At 43.4% G+C, this 14,642-nt stretch overlaps 2 protein-coding genes across 2 annotated transcripts; one reads left to right on the top strand and one right to left on the bottom strand.

The window, feature by feature from the left end:
* Nucleotides 1-4,599: 4,599 nt before the first annotated feature.
* Nucleotides 4,600-7,956, bottom strand: LOC144260340 (fatty acid-binding protein, adipocyte-like). The gene is made up of 4 exons (XM_077808942.1): nucleotides 7,884-7,956; nucleotides 6,968-7,140; nucleotides 5,604-5,705; nucleotides 4,600-4,650 (listed from the first exon to the last, which is right to left on the bottom strand). Exons 1-4 carry the CDS (start codon nucleotides 7,954-7,956, stop codon nucleotides 4,600-4,602), a joined length of 399 nt encoding a protein of 132 aa, XP_077665068.1.
* A 1,343-nt stretch (nucleotides 7,957-9,299) lies between these two features.
* On the top strand, nucleotides 9,300-12,068 carry LOC144260341 (myelin P2 protein-like). The gene is made up of 4 exons (XM_077808943.1): nucleotides 9,300-9,372; nucleotides 11,089-11,261; nucleotides 11,516-11,617; nucleotides 12,018-12,068. Exons 1-4 carry the CDS (start codon nucleotides 9,300-9,302, stop codon nucleotides 12,066-12,068), a joined length of 399 nt encoding a protein of 132 aa, XP_077665069.1.
* The last annotated feature ends 2,574 nt before the right edge of the window (nucleotides 12,069-14,642 follow it).

Raw genomic sequence — 14,642 nt, forward strand, 5'->3', positions numbered from 1 at the left:
AATTAGAGAGGGATCAGCTGTAAAGAGACCTGTCAGTTTGTGTAGACTAAAGAAGTCCCTTCCTGATGTGCCTGTGAGACCCACACAAGGCTTGATTACCGCTTGTGGTGATGCTTCCTGACTCCGAGCAAGTACTTCCCTTTAAACTGAGCAAGTTCTGATTGCTCTCAAACCTGGCTCCATCAACATCTTATCTTCTCCCCGCCATGAGTACAGTGCTCAAACGGGGGCTGGGGGAAGTGGTGATTTACTTCAACTTTTTGTCAACTTTCCCCTCACCTAGATGCAGTGAAGAGGGCTGCTCTGTCATTACTACATATGACCCTCAATACCCACATCCATTAAGAATTCTCCCAGTCACTCCAATTCATTCAAAAATTCTCTCCAATCCATTTCACCAGCAAGTCCTAGACCCTATGGGGAAGGGTTGGGGGGTTGCTCATTATTCAAGGATGGTTTGGGTTCCTTAAAACTCAGATGAGAAAGGCTGAGGTAGGAAGTATGCTAGGCAAGGCAGAGTGGTCAGACCAGACCAGAGCAGAGCTGGGTGAGATTTTTTTCGACAAATAATTTATTTGCCAAAAATGCTCTTTTGGTCAACCCAAAACTGTTGGGTATTTGCCATGATTTCACTGAATAGTTCAGGCCAAAATAAAATTTTGTGGGGAAGTGAGTTGCCATAAACAAAGCAGTGGTGGGCACGGAGGGAGGGAGCAGCAGCAGTAGCAGGAAACACCCAAGTTAAAGCTTTTAGGCTAGTGATTAGAGCACTCACCTGGGATGTAGGAAACCCAGGTTCAGTTCCCCACTCTGCCTGTTGTGGAAAGTGCCCTAATCACTTGGTTATAGCATAGTCTGGGGTAGGTCTCCCTCCGTGTCTCCTGTTGAAGGTGTTCTACTTTGCAGAAAATCCTTGACTAATCAGTGGACCAGAGAGAGTGAGAATCTCTCTTTTACCTAGCAGCCGGGGCATTCAGCGGGAGACTTTCTTGTTTCACCAGTTTTTTTGAAATTTACAGTTTAGGTTGAACCAATTTTTTTTTTTGGAACGGGGGTGGGTAAATGGACAAAGCCCTTGGCTGTTGCAAATGGAGACTGGAGTCATAGTGTATCCAGAAAGATGACAGGTACTGATGTCTATGATGGTGGAGACAGAAACCATGAAGAGGCTGCTGCTACTGTGGTCACAGTAGGGGAGGTAGTGGCAGATAGTACTGGGAGCTTAATTATGGGTGTTTGCTGCTGAGACTTGGAGCAACATCAGTGTCAAAACTCCCATTGACTTCAATGGGGACAGGATTTCATTCCTGCTGTCTTGTCAGTGGGTTGGTAGCCTCTCTGGTCAGGATGAAGAGGACTTATCTGCAGATGTGTGTGTGAGAGAGAGGAGGCTCTTGGTTCTATTATCTTTTTCAGTTGTGATGTTTATAGAATCATAGAACTGGAAGGGACCTTGAGAGGTCATCTAGTCCAGTCCCCTGCACTCAAGGCAGGACAAAGTATTATCTAGACCATCCCTTATAGGTGTTTGTCCAACCTGCTCTTAAAAATCCCCTATGATGGAGATTCTACAACCTCGTTAGGCAATTTATTCCAGTGCTTAACTACTCTGACAGTTAGGAAGTTTTTCCTAATGTCCAACCTAAACCGCCCTTGCTGCAGTTTAAACCCATTGCTTCTTGTCCTATCCTCAGAGGTTAAGAAAAATAATTTTTCTCCCTCCTCCTTGCAACAACCTTTTATGTACTTGAAAACTGTTATCATGTCCCCTCTCAGTCTTCTCTTCTCCAAACTAAACAAACCCCATTTTTTCAATCTTCCCTCATAGGTCATGTTTCCTAGACCTTTAATAATTTTTGTTGCTCCTCTCTGGACTTTCTCCAATTTGTCCACATCTTTCCTGAAATGTGGCATCCAGAACTGGACATGATACTCCAGTTGAGGCCTAATCAGAGCGGAAAAATTTCTTCTCGTGTCTTGCTTACAACACTTCTGCTAAAACATCCCAGAACGATGTTTGTTTTTGCAACAGTATTACACTGTTGACTCATATTTAGCTTGTGATCCACTCCGACCCTCAAATCCCTTTCTGCAGTACTCCTTCCTAGGCAGTCATTTCCCATTTTGTATGCGTGCAACTGATTGTTCCTTCCTAAGTGGAGTACTTTACATTTGTCCTTATTGAATGTCATCCTATTTACTTCAGACCATTTCTCCAGATCATTTTGAATTTTAATCCTATCCTCCAAAGCACTTGCAACTGTTCCCAGCTTGATATCATCTGCAAACTTTATAAGCGTACTCTCTATGCCATTATATTGAACAGAACTGGACCCAGAACCGATCCCTGCGGGACCCCACTCCTTATGCCCTCCAGCACAACTGTGAACCACTGTGGGTCTCCTAGTGCAGGATCAAAGGCTGTACTGGAACCATACAAATGAAAGATGGATAAGAAGCAACAGAAAGCAAAGGGAACGAGGAGTGGGGTTTGGTACACAGTTTGCTTGTTCCGTGCGTTCTTTCCTTTTTTTCTTAGTCGTTTTAGCAATATTCTATCAGCAGGTCTGTAAGCACTTTCCCAAGAGCTAGGCTGATATTTTGCAGCAGCTGATGGACACTATTAAAAATCACTTCCAGCTATTTTACATCTCCTGGACACCCCTGTCCCAATTCACATGTAAGGAGATACATATTGTCATCTTGTAAAGTCCAGCATCAGAATGATCTAAGATGAATTAGCTGGGCTGCTTTGAGAGGATCTGCAGGTGATGGGCTGCTTTGTAGCAAGGCTTATGCCCAAGGTTCCTGAGACTCCATACACACCACTCCAGAGCATCCAGCCCATGGGGCTCTTCCCCCATTGGAATATCACTGCCTCATGTTCTACTGGTAGCCTCCCCCTCGATAACCTCACTACTGAGAGGGGAGCTGTCAGCATAGTATCCCCTAAATAACCTGCAGTTTGTAGACAAGAAATACAAACACACATTCCCATAAGGAGCCTGCATGGTGGTGCAGCTTCCCTGCTTTGGGACCTGAGCTAGCTAGCATGATTGCAGCTTAAGCAGACATACCCTGGGATTTCAGTACAAACAGACCCAGAATTTCACCCTAATGAAATTTTGCTTCTAGGTTGATGAGCAACAAAGGAATGACCCTGAGATGATTTTCATCCATTAATTCTTGGATAGTTGAACTGAGATATATAATAGGCAGGGCCCCACCCCATCAATTTCACAGCCATGAAAAATGTGTCACAGACCATGAAATAAACCCCTCCTTTTGAAATCTGATCTCCCCTGTGCTGCTAGGAGCACCCTACCTGGGGGGTGCCTAGCTGCAAGTCCTAGCCCAGCCTGGTTTCCTGCAGCAACAAGAAGGTACCTGGAGGTGGATCTGATCCCTCCCTCTTGCCTCGAGAGCAGCCATCTAGGGGAAAGAGCAAGCCCCTTTCATCCCCAGCCTGGCCAGGATTAGCAAGTAGGCAGCCCAGACTGGGTGCTTCAGGCAGCATGGGGAGATCAGACCCACCTCCAGGATACCAACAGGTATAGCTGTTCTCAAGGGGCTCAGCACAAAAGTGATGTGGCAATCCCATGATTCTCCTCCCCCCACCCACAACAGGTGTGGGGCACCTTCCTCCCCCGCCTTGTTTTTGGGTCAGGACCATCATGGTTACAACACCATGAAATTTCAGATTTAAACATCTGAAAATGTAAATTTACCAATTTTCAAATCACATGGCCATGAATTTGGTAAGGCCCTAATAATAGGCTTCCAGTCACATATGATTGTGAATAGAATGTGTTAATAGAAACTGAAGATCTAAACAGGAGACAATGATATACACCTGATTCAGGTATCTATGTCACTATTCAGAGACTGGGAGGTATGGAAGTGGTCAGTGTGTAATGCTATTTACACTGATGTGTGGAAGACTGGTTTTGTTAGCTTTAGAGGGTCTTACTGCTTTAGTTGGGTTTTGTTCTGACCTAAGTTGAGCTGCAAGCTGTTGGAATTTTTACATGTACTTGCATAAGCTAGCAGCAGGATAATACTATGGTCAGTTATTTTCACAAGGGTCTATTAGATTTCAGAGACTAGGTACAGTCTTGAAGCATGGGTCTGGGAACATCTAGCTCCCAAGTACTACGGAACTTAAAATGGAGGGACTTCCCTACTTGAATTCTCAAACCATATCCTCAAACAGTCAGAAGAGAAGAGCTGTCTAAGGACAACTATTGCTTTAGCTAGGACAGCGTTGTGAGCCCTGTCAAAATATTGTTCTTCTAGTAGTCACACAGTGAGACGATTGCTCTCAAAGCCTATGTCACTCCATCACTACAGAGGTCAGTATTAGACAGTTAACCTTCCTTTGGCAAAGAACAAACGAAGATTACACAATCCCCACTATATGCTCAGAAATGATTTAATAGCCACAGTCACTAACTGCAGATTAGTTACAACTTTACTAGGAATATGCTTGTATCTCAAAGTGATTGAAGAAACCTGTAGAATTGGACAGCAGTGTTGTGCAGCAGTCATTGAACAGATTCTTAACAGCAAGTTCTGATCCAACATGGAGATGGGAATTCCTCAGGCCCTCTCATAGACTCTTGTGCTGGTGACATTATTTATAGTGCATTCCTAGAAGGCAAGATGATTAATTAGGTTTCTATTACAGCAGAGTTCTAGGAGTCTAAGTGAACAAGGATATCTGTCATATCAGAGTCTAAGATGTTTATTTAGTAGGTCACTCTGATATTTAATATTAGCACAAGAGTCAAGCATTTCTTGCCTCCTGGAACAGGTTAGAGTGATCCTGATATCAGCTTAAGTTATCAGCCAGCACTAGTACACTTGAACAGCACGCTTCATGTCTGCCTCTAACTTTCTATCCAGCACTCAGATTGGTGTTTAGTACAAGAATACAAACTCTTGGGTTTTGGTCTCTTTAGGGTCTCTCCACTAGTTTTGTTACAAGTGGAACTTGCCTACTTTGTAGGTTATGGGTTGGGTTTAACCTTGTTTAAAATGGTGGGTGTACAGTCCCCCTTCATTTGTGAGAAGTGTAAGAAATAATTACGTGCCTTTTTTGGAACCAGACACAAACACTAGGAGCCTCCACCCAAACACAGGTATATCACCACCTAAGAACAGATGGAGAATTTGCATAATCTAGGCTTTTGTTTGGTGGAGGTTTGCATCTCTGTGCATGGAAAGACACTGAAGTGGCAGAGAAGCAGAGAACAAAGGATAGAGCCAGAACCTTAGAACCTAGCCTTGAGAACCTCAAGAGACTGCATACTTTTGGACTAAGTACTGGCAGGAGAGGGGCTTGGAACGGAGCAAAGATACTGTGTGTTCAGGGAAACAGGACTTTGTGCACTGTAAATACCAGATGTCAAATCGACTCTTCCTCCTAAGCAAAGAGAGCCCACTAGACCAAGTTTTGCCTAGCTGCTCAGGCAAGAGGGGTAACCATATTTTTGTACCTCACTTGGTTCTTACATGCACCAGCAGCTTTCTTAATGAGCATTTCTGTTTCAGCTAGAGCATTTAGTGCTCACACGAGGGTTTAAAAAAAAATTTGAACTCACCACCACAAGCTTAGAATCCACCAGTTTTCTCTTTATTGTTGTCTCTTTGCCATCCCACTTCTGCACATGAATCAAAGAGCCATTGTCCAAGGTGATAATGCTCTGCCAAGACAAAAGAAGCAGAGGGACTCTGGGTCAGATAGTCGCAGCACATGGAAGATTTGCCTCTTCAAATCATTTAACAAATCCCATGTTCACAGGAGAGATTCAAGCTGACTTTCAGGAAGCTTCCTGGGAAGATCCAGGTTTCAGAAGCTTCTTTACCACTGCTTGCACAGCTTCTTAGAAGGCACAGATCCCACTGTACTGTGGCTGTGAGCCTTAACTAGCATAGGAGACATGTGCCACCACAATACATCCATTTTGTCAGCCCTCCTCCCCCCCCCCCCCCGCTGGAAGAAAAGTCAGGACACAGGTGGGGATTGGAGTTGGGCTAGTCCCCACTACCTTGTGGTTATCACTTGTCATTTGATGTAGTGCCCCATCAGATAATGCATTACATGGATGCATAGGGGCACCATCTGCTTTGGCCTGCCACAGAAGCTTCTCCAGTAGGTGCAGCTGCATGTTGAGATTTAAGAAAGCATGGCAAAGAAGGGGAGTAGAAATTCTAGCCTTATCTATAGGGGTTTTTCCTCCCTTTTCCATCCGGACTGATGTGAGGGTGAGTAGACATAGTAAGAGATGCCACTGCCAAGGCTACTACATAGCCCTCCCCTCACCCCAGAGGCACTTGTCTTCCCCATGTAATTCTGTCTGCCTCAGGCACCTTGTATTCAGTAAAAACGTCCTGTTGAAATTTTGCAGCTAGTCACTTTGAGAGACAGTCCTATTCTACACCATGCAGCAGATAAGGAGCATTTACTGGTCAGCCTTTAGAGGGAAGATCTGGGCTTGTGCCCATTTTCTGCTTTACATAGAATGAAGGAGGGCTGGATGTAGTCAGTTTTTTTGTTGTGTTTTTAGTGGAGCGTTAGCAGTTGAGGTATTTCCTACCCAAAAAGGCTATAGCAACTTAAGTAGTCAAATTACTACTTTAAACAAACACTGAAAGCCAAGCCATTTATAGAAGGCATTTTTTAGAGTAAGCATTTTATTTACCATCCGTTAGTTCCAGTGACTAGTGAACACTTCAAAGAAAGGAAGTTGTTACACCTTATTGATCCAAGGGAGGCCTTCAGTTTGTGGGAGTACAATGGGCATGAGGATTGCCCCAGAGCCAGCCAGAAGTGCCAGGCATGACATCCCCAGTTCTTATGAGGCCAGGGCAGAGGGGAACCATGTCTAAAGAAAATAATCATGAAGCAAGAAAGGGCACAAACCCAGGAGTCCTTTGCAAGTCACCTTTAAAGATTAACCCTCACCTTGGTTTTCCTGTCATCTGCTGTGGTTTCTTCAAATTCTTCCCCCAGCTTGAAGGAGATCTCAGTGTTTTTAAAGGAGCTCTCTGTTTTGATGGTTATTATGTCATCATTAGTACTGATAATCACACTCGGCTTGGCCAGGCTGCCAAGCTTCCTAGTAGCAAAACCCACTCCTTGAAAAGAAAGAAACAAATTAGCAGCTTGGATTTTGCACACACACCCATGAGAGAAATTGGTAAATAGGTCTGTGAATGTACTAGAAGGCATCTCACGCTCAACCATGTAGGCTCTGCAGTTCTAAGAGGAGTACAAAAGAGATCAGCAGATACCATATAGACCTCTTCCCTCTGTATGTTGTAAGAAGGTAGCATTTTAATAGTCAACTGAGCAGTTGAAACAGTAAATTGAGTTGTACTAGTACGCTCTAAGAGACAGCTAGATACAAGCCATAGATGTGGCGTTTGTATCCTAATCCAAGCTTTCCTAAATAATAGTGGTGTTTGTTTGGGCCACATACTTAGTATCAGCCATTCAAGGAATTACGTTAGAGCCCTCATAACATTTCCTGCTTATGAGTAAGAATTAGTTTGTAGATGTACAAACTATCAATAGTTAAGAATGCAATATCAGTAAACAGCACCATGCAGATACAAAACTTCTAGCCTTCCCTTTACTAGGAACGAAGAGCTATGACTATTCGTTAGGAAAGAAATATTTGTAATGAAAGTGTTTTGTCACCCCAAATAATATCAAACAATCAAGACTACAGAGACATTCTATTCTGTTACCAAAGTGAATCATCTATAAATAAAGAAAACCAAACAAACCCCAAATACTATCTCAGTATTTTCTATTTTAAACAGGGGGCGGGGGGGGAGAAAGATGAGCCTTGTTTAACTTATAATATATTCCTCACCCAATTCTTTCATATAGCTCTCAAAATTTTCACTAGAAATGAGTTTCCAGCTTCCTAAAAAGGACTCACACATGATAGAAAATGTAACTGGAAGGATGACTAAGCAAAGAGGAAACTAAAACCTTCTAAAACCAGAAATGTCTATGAAATATAGGTGCTCAATCACTTCATTTTAAAGATGCCCTAAATATGTGATACTCAGGGACAACCAATCAGAAGAGGCAATGTGAGGACTCCAATCACTTTCACTTTTATTTCATTTAGCACAGAAGGGCAATTAATAAAGGTCACTCATCCCAAATTAATCTGCTATTCAAAACTGAATGTTTTCAATGGAGAGACACAGTAAATATGAAGAATCAGCTTTCCCCAATTAGAGAGGGATCAGCTGAAACAGACCTGTCAGTTTGTGTAGATTCAAAGAATCCCTTCCTGATGTGCCTGTGAGGCCCTACACAGGGCTTGATTACTGCCTGTGGTGATGTTTCCTGGCTCCTACCAAGTACTGATCTTGCCCCTAGACTGAGCAAGTTCTGATTGCTCTAAAACCTGGCTCCTGCAACATCTATCTCCTCCCCTCACAAATACAGTGCTCAAATTGGGGGGCAGGGAGCGGTGATGTACTTCAACTTTTGGTCAACTTCCCCCTCCTGCCCCTGCCAGCTTCAGTGCCATGACCACAAAAGTCCCTTAATACCTGCATCAGTTAAGAATCCTCCCAATTCATTCCACCTGCAATCCCTAACCCCCACTAATCATTATGTGCCCCAGAGCTCCTGACAGTCCTGATTCCCTGATTTGTGTTCTAGGTCTGTTGGCTCAGCTGTTGCTGGGAGGGAAGGGAGGCAGAACCTACGTTGTTGGTTTCTTTAAAATACAATATTATATGCTAGGTATCATGGAGACTTTAGGAATATAATCCACTGGTTTTTAGATTCCACTTACTTTATGGGGGCTTAAATAGTTGACCCCGTCCCTTTCAGATAGATGCAACTCTTGTTTTGGAAGGCTAATTTTTTTTCAAATTATCCCCGGTAGTGTAGGTGAAAGCCACCATCATTATCCTGCAAATATGTACTTAACTTTAGAAACACTGAAGCCAAAGGGAATACTTAATACTGCATAAGTATTTGCAGAACCAGGGCCCGAGTTTGTGGATTCTTTCTGCCCTTGTGGTTTTTACCGTAAGCACCTTGAGTTTAACTTTGTTACAAGAAAAAATACAAATGAAATATTGGTAATTAGAGGGCCTGACATAATTTTCTCCCATTGGTCATCACCCTAGTATCACATGTTCAGAAAATCTTTAAAAATAAGCTGTTGGGGAGGGGGGTGTTATGATGTATTGCTTGTTGGTTTCCTGCTGAAAGTTTGGGGTCCCCCTGCCAGGATCATTGTCTAGTAAATCCATACAGAATGTGTGATCAGTTCTTAGGAACCTGGAAACTTGTCTCCAGTGAAAAATCTGAAGATTATATGAAAGAATTAGGTGAGATATACTGTTTTCTTAATTAATAATCTTGTGATTCTTTCTCTCTTTTTATATAAACTGTAGTGGGTCTGGAATTTACTCGTGACTTAAAAAAAACTCAAACTTATACTGATTTTCAGGGGATGCCAGTTAATGCTACTCAATAGCGTTCCAGCTGTATTTCCTAGAGCATGTAGTTTGTGAAGGGCTCAGATACTACCTGAGATTATATAACATAGTTATTTAATTAGCTTTCATCAATATCACTGTTCAAGCTGAAAATTACACTACACTACTTATAGTCTTAAATTGCCATACTGGAGTGGGGAGGGAGGTAAAAAGGCATTGTAGAGTTCCCTCATTGTGTTTCAATAACTCCATATCTAATGTTCTTAGCTTACAAGTAAAAAGAGAATTCCTTGGTACCAAACACAAGTTAGGTTATGAGAGTTAAGTTGGATTTTTGTTTCTATTTTGTACATCCTCAGCAGTGATGAGGGTCAGACTGTGCTTTCTGTGGCTGCTGTGCAACTCGGCTGCATTCAGTGGGCTTGCAGAGGGGTCAATGACTGGAACTTACTAACCCATTGTGTGTAAACAGGATTGTATGAAGTCTAGCTCCCTGACTCATGTTTGTTCTGCTTCTGTTGGGTAAATAGGAGTCAAAAGAGGTAACAACTTCTTTTTGTCACTAATGTAAGTAGCAATGACTAAATCCACAGGCCACATCTATTGAGTAAAAAGGTGCTTTCATGTGGGGGCTCTTTAGACTAGGAAGACTCCTTGAAGGATATGAAATACTAGGTAACTGACACACTCTAGAGTCAATTCTGTGCTCCATAGGTGAATCCGTATTCAAATCAATTACACAGGTGTCACTGAGGCAACCTATCCAGTGGCTTATATGGGGCGTCCTAAATGAAGCCTAACCTCTAAATAGGTGAGATGGAAAGGGGCAAGATTCCAAACTGGCTTCCATAATAATCCTGCTATTAAGATAGACTTGTAGACCCAAAATAAAAAAGCATGTATGCATAAAGGCATACAGCTAAAGGTAAAATGGCAGCTGCTATGGTGTAGTAACACAATAATAACGAATACTGAGCTCTTGTATAGTAACTTTCATTGGTAGATCTTAAAGTGCTTTACAAGGGACATCAGTATCATTATCCCCATTTTATAGATGAGGAACTGAGGCACACAGAGGTTAAGTGACTTGCCCAAGGTCACCCAGCAGCCCAGTGGAAGAGCTGGGAAAAGAACCCAGGTCTCCTGAGTTCTGATCTAGTGCTAAACCCACTAGACAACACAGCCTCCCATAAATGGGCCTCCCTGATTTTCTCCTCTACCTGCTCCTTCAGTGTTTGGTTTGACATGGGAGATAGGGAAACCTCTAACTCCCCAAAATGTGTGGATTCATCACATCTTTATAGATACCTGGAAATATTTTATCAAAAGGAAAATTTCACTCTCTGAAGTAAGAGATGAACAGATAAGGATTCTTTAAGCCTGCTGACTATCTGAGGAGTGGGGGGAAATGCACACCTATATTTATGATGCCTTTTTTGCAGGGGGGACAAGCTGTTTATCTGTTCATGTCCTTCTAATTGTCCCAGTCTCTGTTTCCAGGCCACCCTTTGTGCTCTCTCCTTCATTGCCAGACAGAACTCCTGTCTTTCCTTTGTTTTCAGAACAGAGTGAAATCTTAGATGGTATCTTGTGTGTCTTCTTCAGGAGTGGGCTTTGCCATGAGGAAACTGGGCAGCCTGGCAAAGCCTACTGTGATCATCAGTGCTGATGACGATATGCTAACAATCAAAACAGAGAGCCCTGTTAAAAATACAGAGATCTCCTTCAAGCTGGGCCAAGAGTTTGAGGAAACCACAACAGATAACAGGAAAACTAAAGTGAGGGGAGTGCTTGGTGTTACTGATCAGCTTGTGTTGTGTGGATTTTTTTTCTCTTTTGGGCGGAGGGAGGGATAGGATAATCTACTTGAAAGCACTACAGTCTGAAAACCATCAGATACAGCTGTACCATGGATCTGGAATTTTGATTAGGACAGAGCTGAGAACATGGTACGGTACACAGGGGGCAAATAGCCCTTTTAATTTGCAAGATACTGGGCAAAATAGCTCACCTTGCTGCTATGTCTTTCCAGAGTGTTGTAACCTTGGACAATGGTTCAATGATTCATGTGCAGAAATGGGATGACAAAGAGATCACAATAAAGAGAGAGGTGGTGGATGGGAATATGGTTGTGGTAAGTGAGACCGTTCCTGCAATCTGATCAATGAACGCTGCTCTTAACACATCGTTGAATCCTCATCATAATCTCTTTATTTTGGATAATGTGGACTAGTGTTTTTTATTAACAAGTGAAAAGCCCTCATACTGTATCTTTGAACAGCACTGGAAATTGTTTTAGCCACTTTTAAGTACTGCTTAAAGACCATTGCTGTACAATGACTTCTTCTAAACTGAAATTTTGAGACCAGTGGATTACTAATGTAATTCAGTGCTAAGTGTGGTGACTTAGACTGCAGTCTACTTTACTGCTCTCTACCTTCAGGTGCATGCTTGACTTACAGAACAGCTTTGTTGAGACATTTCTCTCTTGTATTGCTATTGTAATTTCATTGAACTCCTCTTTGTCCTTCTAGGAATGTACCATGAAGTATGCCATCTGCACTAGAGTTTATGAGAAAGCATGAGGAAACTATCTGCAATTAACTGCAACCTGCTGCGGGGAACTGGCTCAGTTCCCCAAGATAAAGGCTACTGTCTTTTTCCTTCTGTTTATTTGTAAAAGTTTTGAATAGTCATGTGCCTGCAATGTACCATACTTCAGCTTAGTTGCTACTTGTTTGAACTGTGGCTAGTGAATAAAATATTTCCAGGCTAATGACCTAGAGTATTTGTGTTGTGGTGATGCCTGATACCTTGGAAAGGTATGCTTATATTGCAATCAGGCTGCAACCTGGGCCCCTTCCATCTCCGTGCCCTAGAGCCCAGGGCAGCCTGAGCCCAAACATCAACACTGCAATTAAACACTCCCTTCACCCCAACCTACATCAGCTGGCAAAGGCCACCCACAGATGTCTAACTGGGGAGAAGATATACCTGAAGTGGCCTACTTGACCTGGATTAGGGCAGGAGTGCCCCAAAAAGCCAAACCATAGGCACAAGATAAGCTTCTCCCCATTCTGGGGGGTTAACAAAAAGAAATGGGGGTGGGGGGTCATCTATTTGAGGGACAGACCCCAAAATGCTTGGATGAGAGGGTCAAAAGAATATGGGATAGGGAACACCAAATGGAAAACCCAACTGCTCCAAGAAGAATGCTAGGAAGTTAGAGGTCTAGAATGCCCCACTGGAACTCTGTCCAGGTGGGAGAAGGAATAAAGTCAGAGCTTCCCGGGGATGTCTTAGAAATGTACCAACTTCCTAAACTATTTTAAAAAATCACTTATCTCCTCTTTTCTAGATCTTTATATGACTGATGTCTCCCTCTCCTGAGATGGACACTCAGAGATGAACACAATGCTCAAGATGAGGGTGCTAACAATTTTATATAGTGGCATAAGAAGTTTCTTCCTTTAGTCCCATCTCAATACATTCTGGTTTTGAATTGCTGCATGCTTTCAATGACACTTGTCTTGGAGTAATTGTTGTTGACTGAAAATTCTGTAGTGTGTGTAAGTAGCTCAAATTGATCCTTACTGAATAAGGGAGGCAACCTAGTGACAGAGGATGTGGAAAAAGCTAATGTACTCAATGCTTTTTTTGCCTCTGTTTTCACTAACAAGGTCAGCTCCCAGACTGCTACGCTGGGCATCACAAAATGGGGAAGAGATGGCCAGCCCTCTGTGGAGATAGAGGTGGTTAGGGACTATTTAGAAAAGCTGGACGTGCACAAGTCCATGGGGCCGGACGAGTTGCATCCGAGAGTGCTGAAGGAATTGGCGGCTGTGATTGCAGAGCCATTGGCCATTATCTTTGAAAACTCGTGGCGAACCGGGGAAGTCCCGGATGACTGGAAAAAGGCTAATGTAGTGCCAATCTTTAAAAAAGGGAAGAAGGAGGATCCTGGGAACTACAGGCCAGTCAGCCTCACCTCAGTCCCTGGAAAAATCATGGAGCAGGTCCTCAAAGAATCAATCTTGAAGTACTTGCATGAGAGGAAAGTGATCAGGAAGAGCCAGCATGGATTCACCAAGGGAAGGTCATGCCTGACTAATCTAATTGCCTTTTATCATGAGATTACTGGTTCTGTGGATGAAGGGAAAGCAGTGGATGTATTGTTTCTTGACTTTAGCAAAGCTTTTGACACGGTCTCCCACAGTATTCTTGTCAGCAAGTTAAGGAAGTATGGGCTGGATGAATGCACTATAGGGTGGGTAGAAAGCTGGCTAGATTGTCGGGCTCAACGGGTAGTGATCAATGGCTCCATGTCTAGTTGGCAGCCGGTGTCAAGTGGAGTGCCCCAGGGGTCGGTCCTGGGGCCGGTTTTGTTCAATATCTTCATAAATGATCTGGAGGATGGTGTGGATTGCACTCTCAGCAAATTTGCGGACGATACTAAACTGGGAGGAGTGGTAGATACGCTGGAGGGGAGGGATAGGATACAGAAGGACCTAGACAAATTGGAGGATTGGGCCAAAAGAAATCTGATGAGGTTCAATAAGGATAAGTGCAGGGTCCTGCACTTAGGACGGAAGAATCCAATGCACCGCTACAGACTAGGGACCGAATGGCTAGGCAGCAGTTCTGCGGAAAAGGACCTAGGGGTGACAGTGGACGAGAAGCTGGATATGAGTCAGCAGTGTGCCCTTGTTGCCAAGAAGGCCAATGGCATTTTGGGATGTATACGTAGGGGCATAGCGAGCAGATCGAGGGACGTGATCGTCCCCCTCTATTCGACATTGGTGAGGCCTCATCTGGAGTACTGTGTCCAGTTTTGGGCCCCACACTACAAGAAGGATGTGGATAAATTGGAGAGAGTCCAGCGAAGGGCAACAAAAATGATTAGGGGTCTGGAACACATGACTTATGAGGAGAGGCTGAGGGAGCTGGGATTGTTTAGCCTGCAGAAGAGAAGAATGAGGGGGGATTTGATAGCTGCTTTCAACTACCTGAAAGGGGGTTCCAAAGAGGATGGCTCTAGACTGTTCTCAATGGTAGCAGATGACAGAACGAGGAGTAATGGCCTCAAGTTGCAGTGGGGGAGGTTTAGATTAGATATTAGGAAAAACTTTTTCACTAAGAGGGTGGTGAAACACTGGAAT

The sequence above is a fragment of the Eretmochelys imbricata genome, chromosome 2, assembly GCF_965152235.1.
Source record: "Eretmochelys imbricata isolate rEreImb1 chromosome 2, rEreImb1.hap1, whole genome shotgun sequence".
Classification (NCBI taxonomy): domain Eukaryota; kingdom Metazoa; phylum Chordata; order Testudines; family Cheloniidae; genus Eretmochelys; species Eretmochelys imbricata.

Bases quoted from the DNA above. Each gene is read 5' to 3' on its own strand.
- LOC144260340 (XM_077808942.1), bottom strand. From the start codon at position 7,956: ATGTGTGAGTCCTTTTTAGGAAGCTGGAAACTCATTTCTAGTGAAAAT. The intron at 7,141-7,883 runs GTGAGGAATATA...TTTCTTTTCAAG, and splicing joins GAGCTATATGAAAGAATTGG to GAGTGGGTTTTGCTACTAGG. The intron at 5,706-6,967 runs GTGAGGGTTAAT...TTGTCTTGGCAG, and splicing joins CAGATGACAGGAAAACCAAG to AGCATTATCACCTTGGACAA.
- LOC144260341 (XM_077808943.1), top strand. From the start codon at position 9,300: ATGTGTGATCAGTTCTTAGGAACCTGGAAACTTGTCTCCAGTGAAAAA. The intron at 11,262-11,515 runs GTGAGGGGAGTG...ATGTCTTTCCAG, and splicing joins CAGATAACAGGAAAACTAAA to AGTGTTGTAACCTTGGACAA. The intron at 11,618-12,017 runs GTAAGTGAGACC...TTGTCCTTCTAG, and splicing joins TGGATGGGAATATGGTTGTG to GAATGTACCATGAAGTATGC.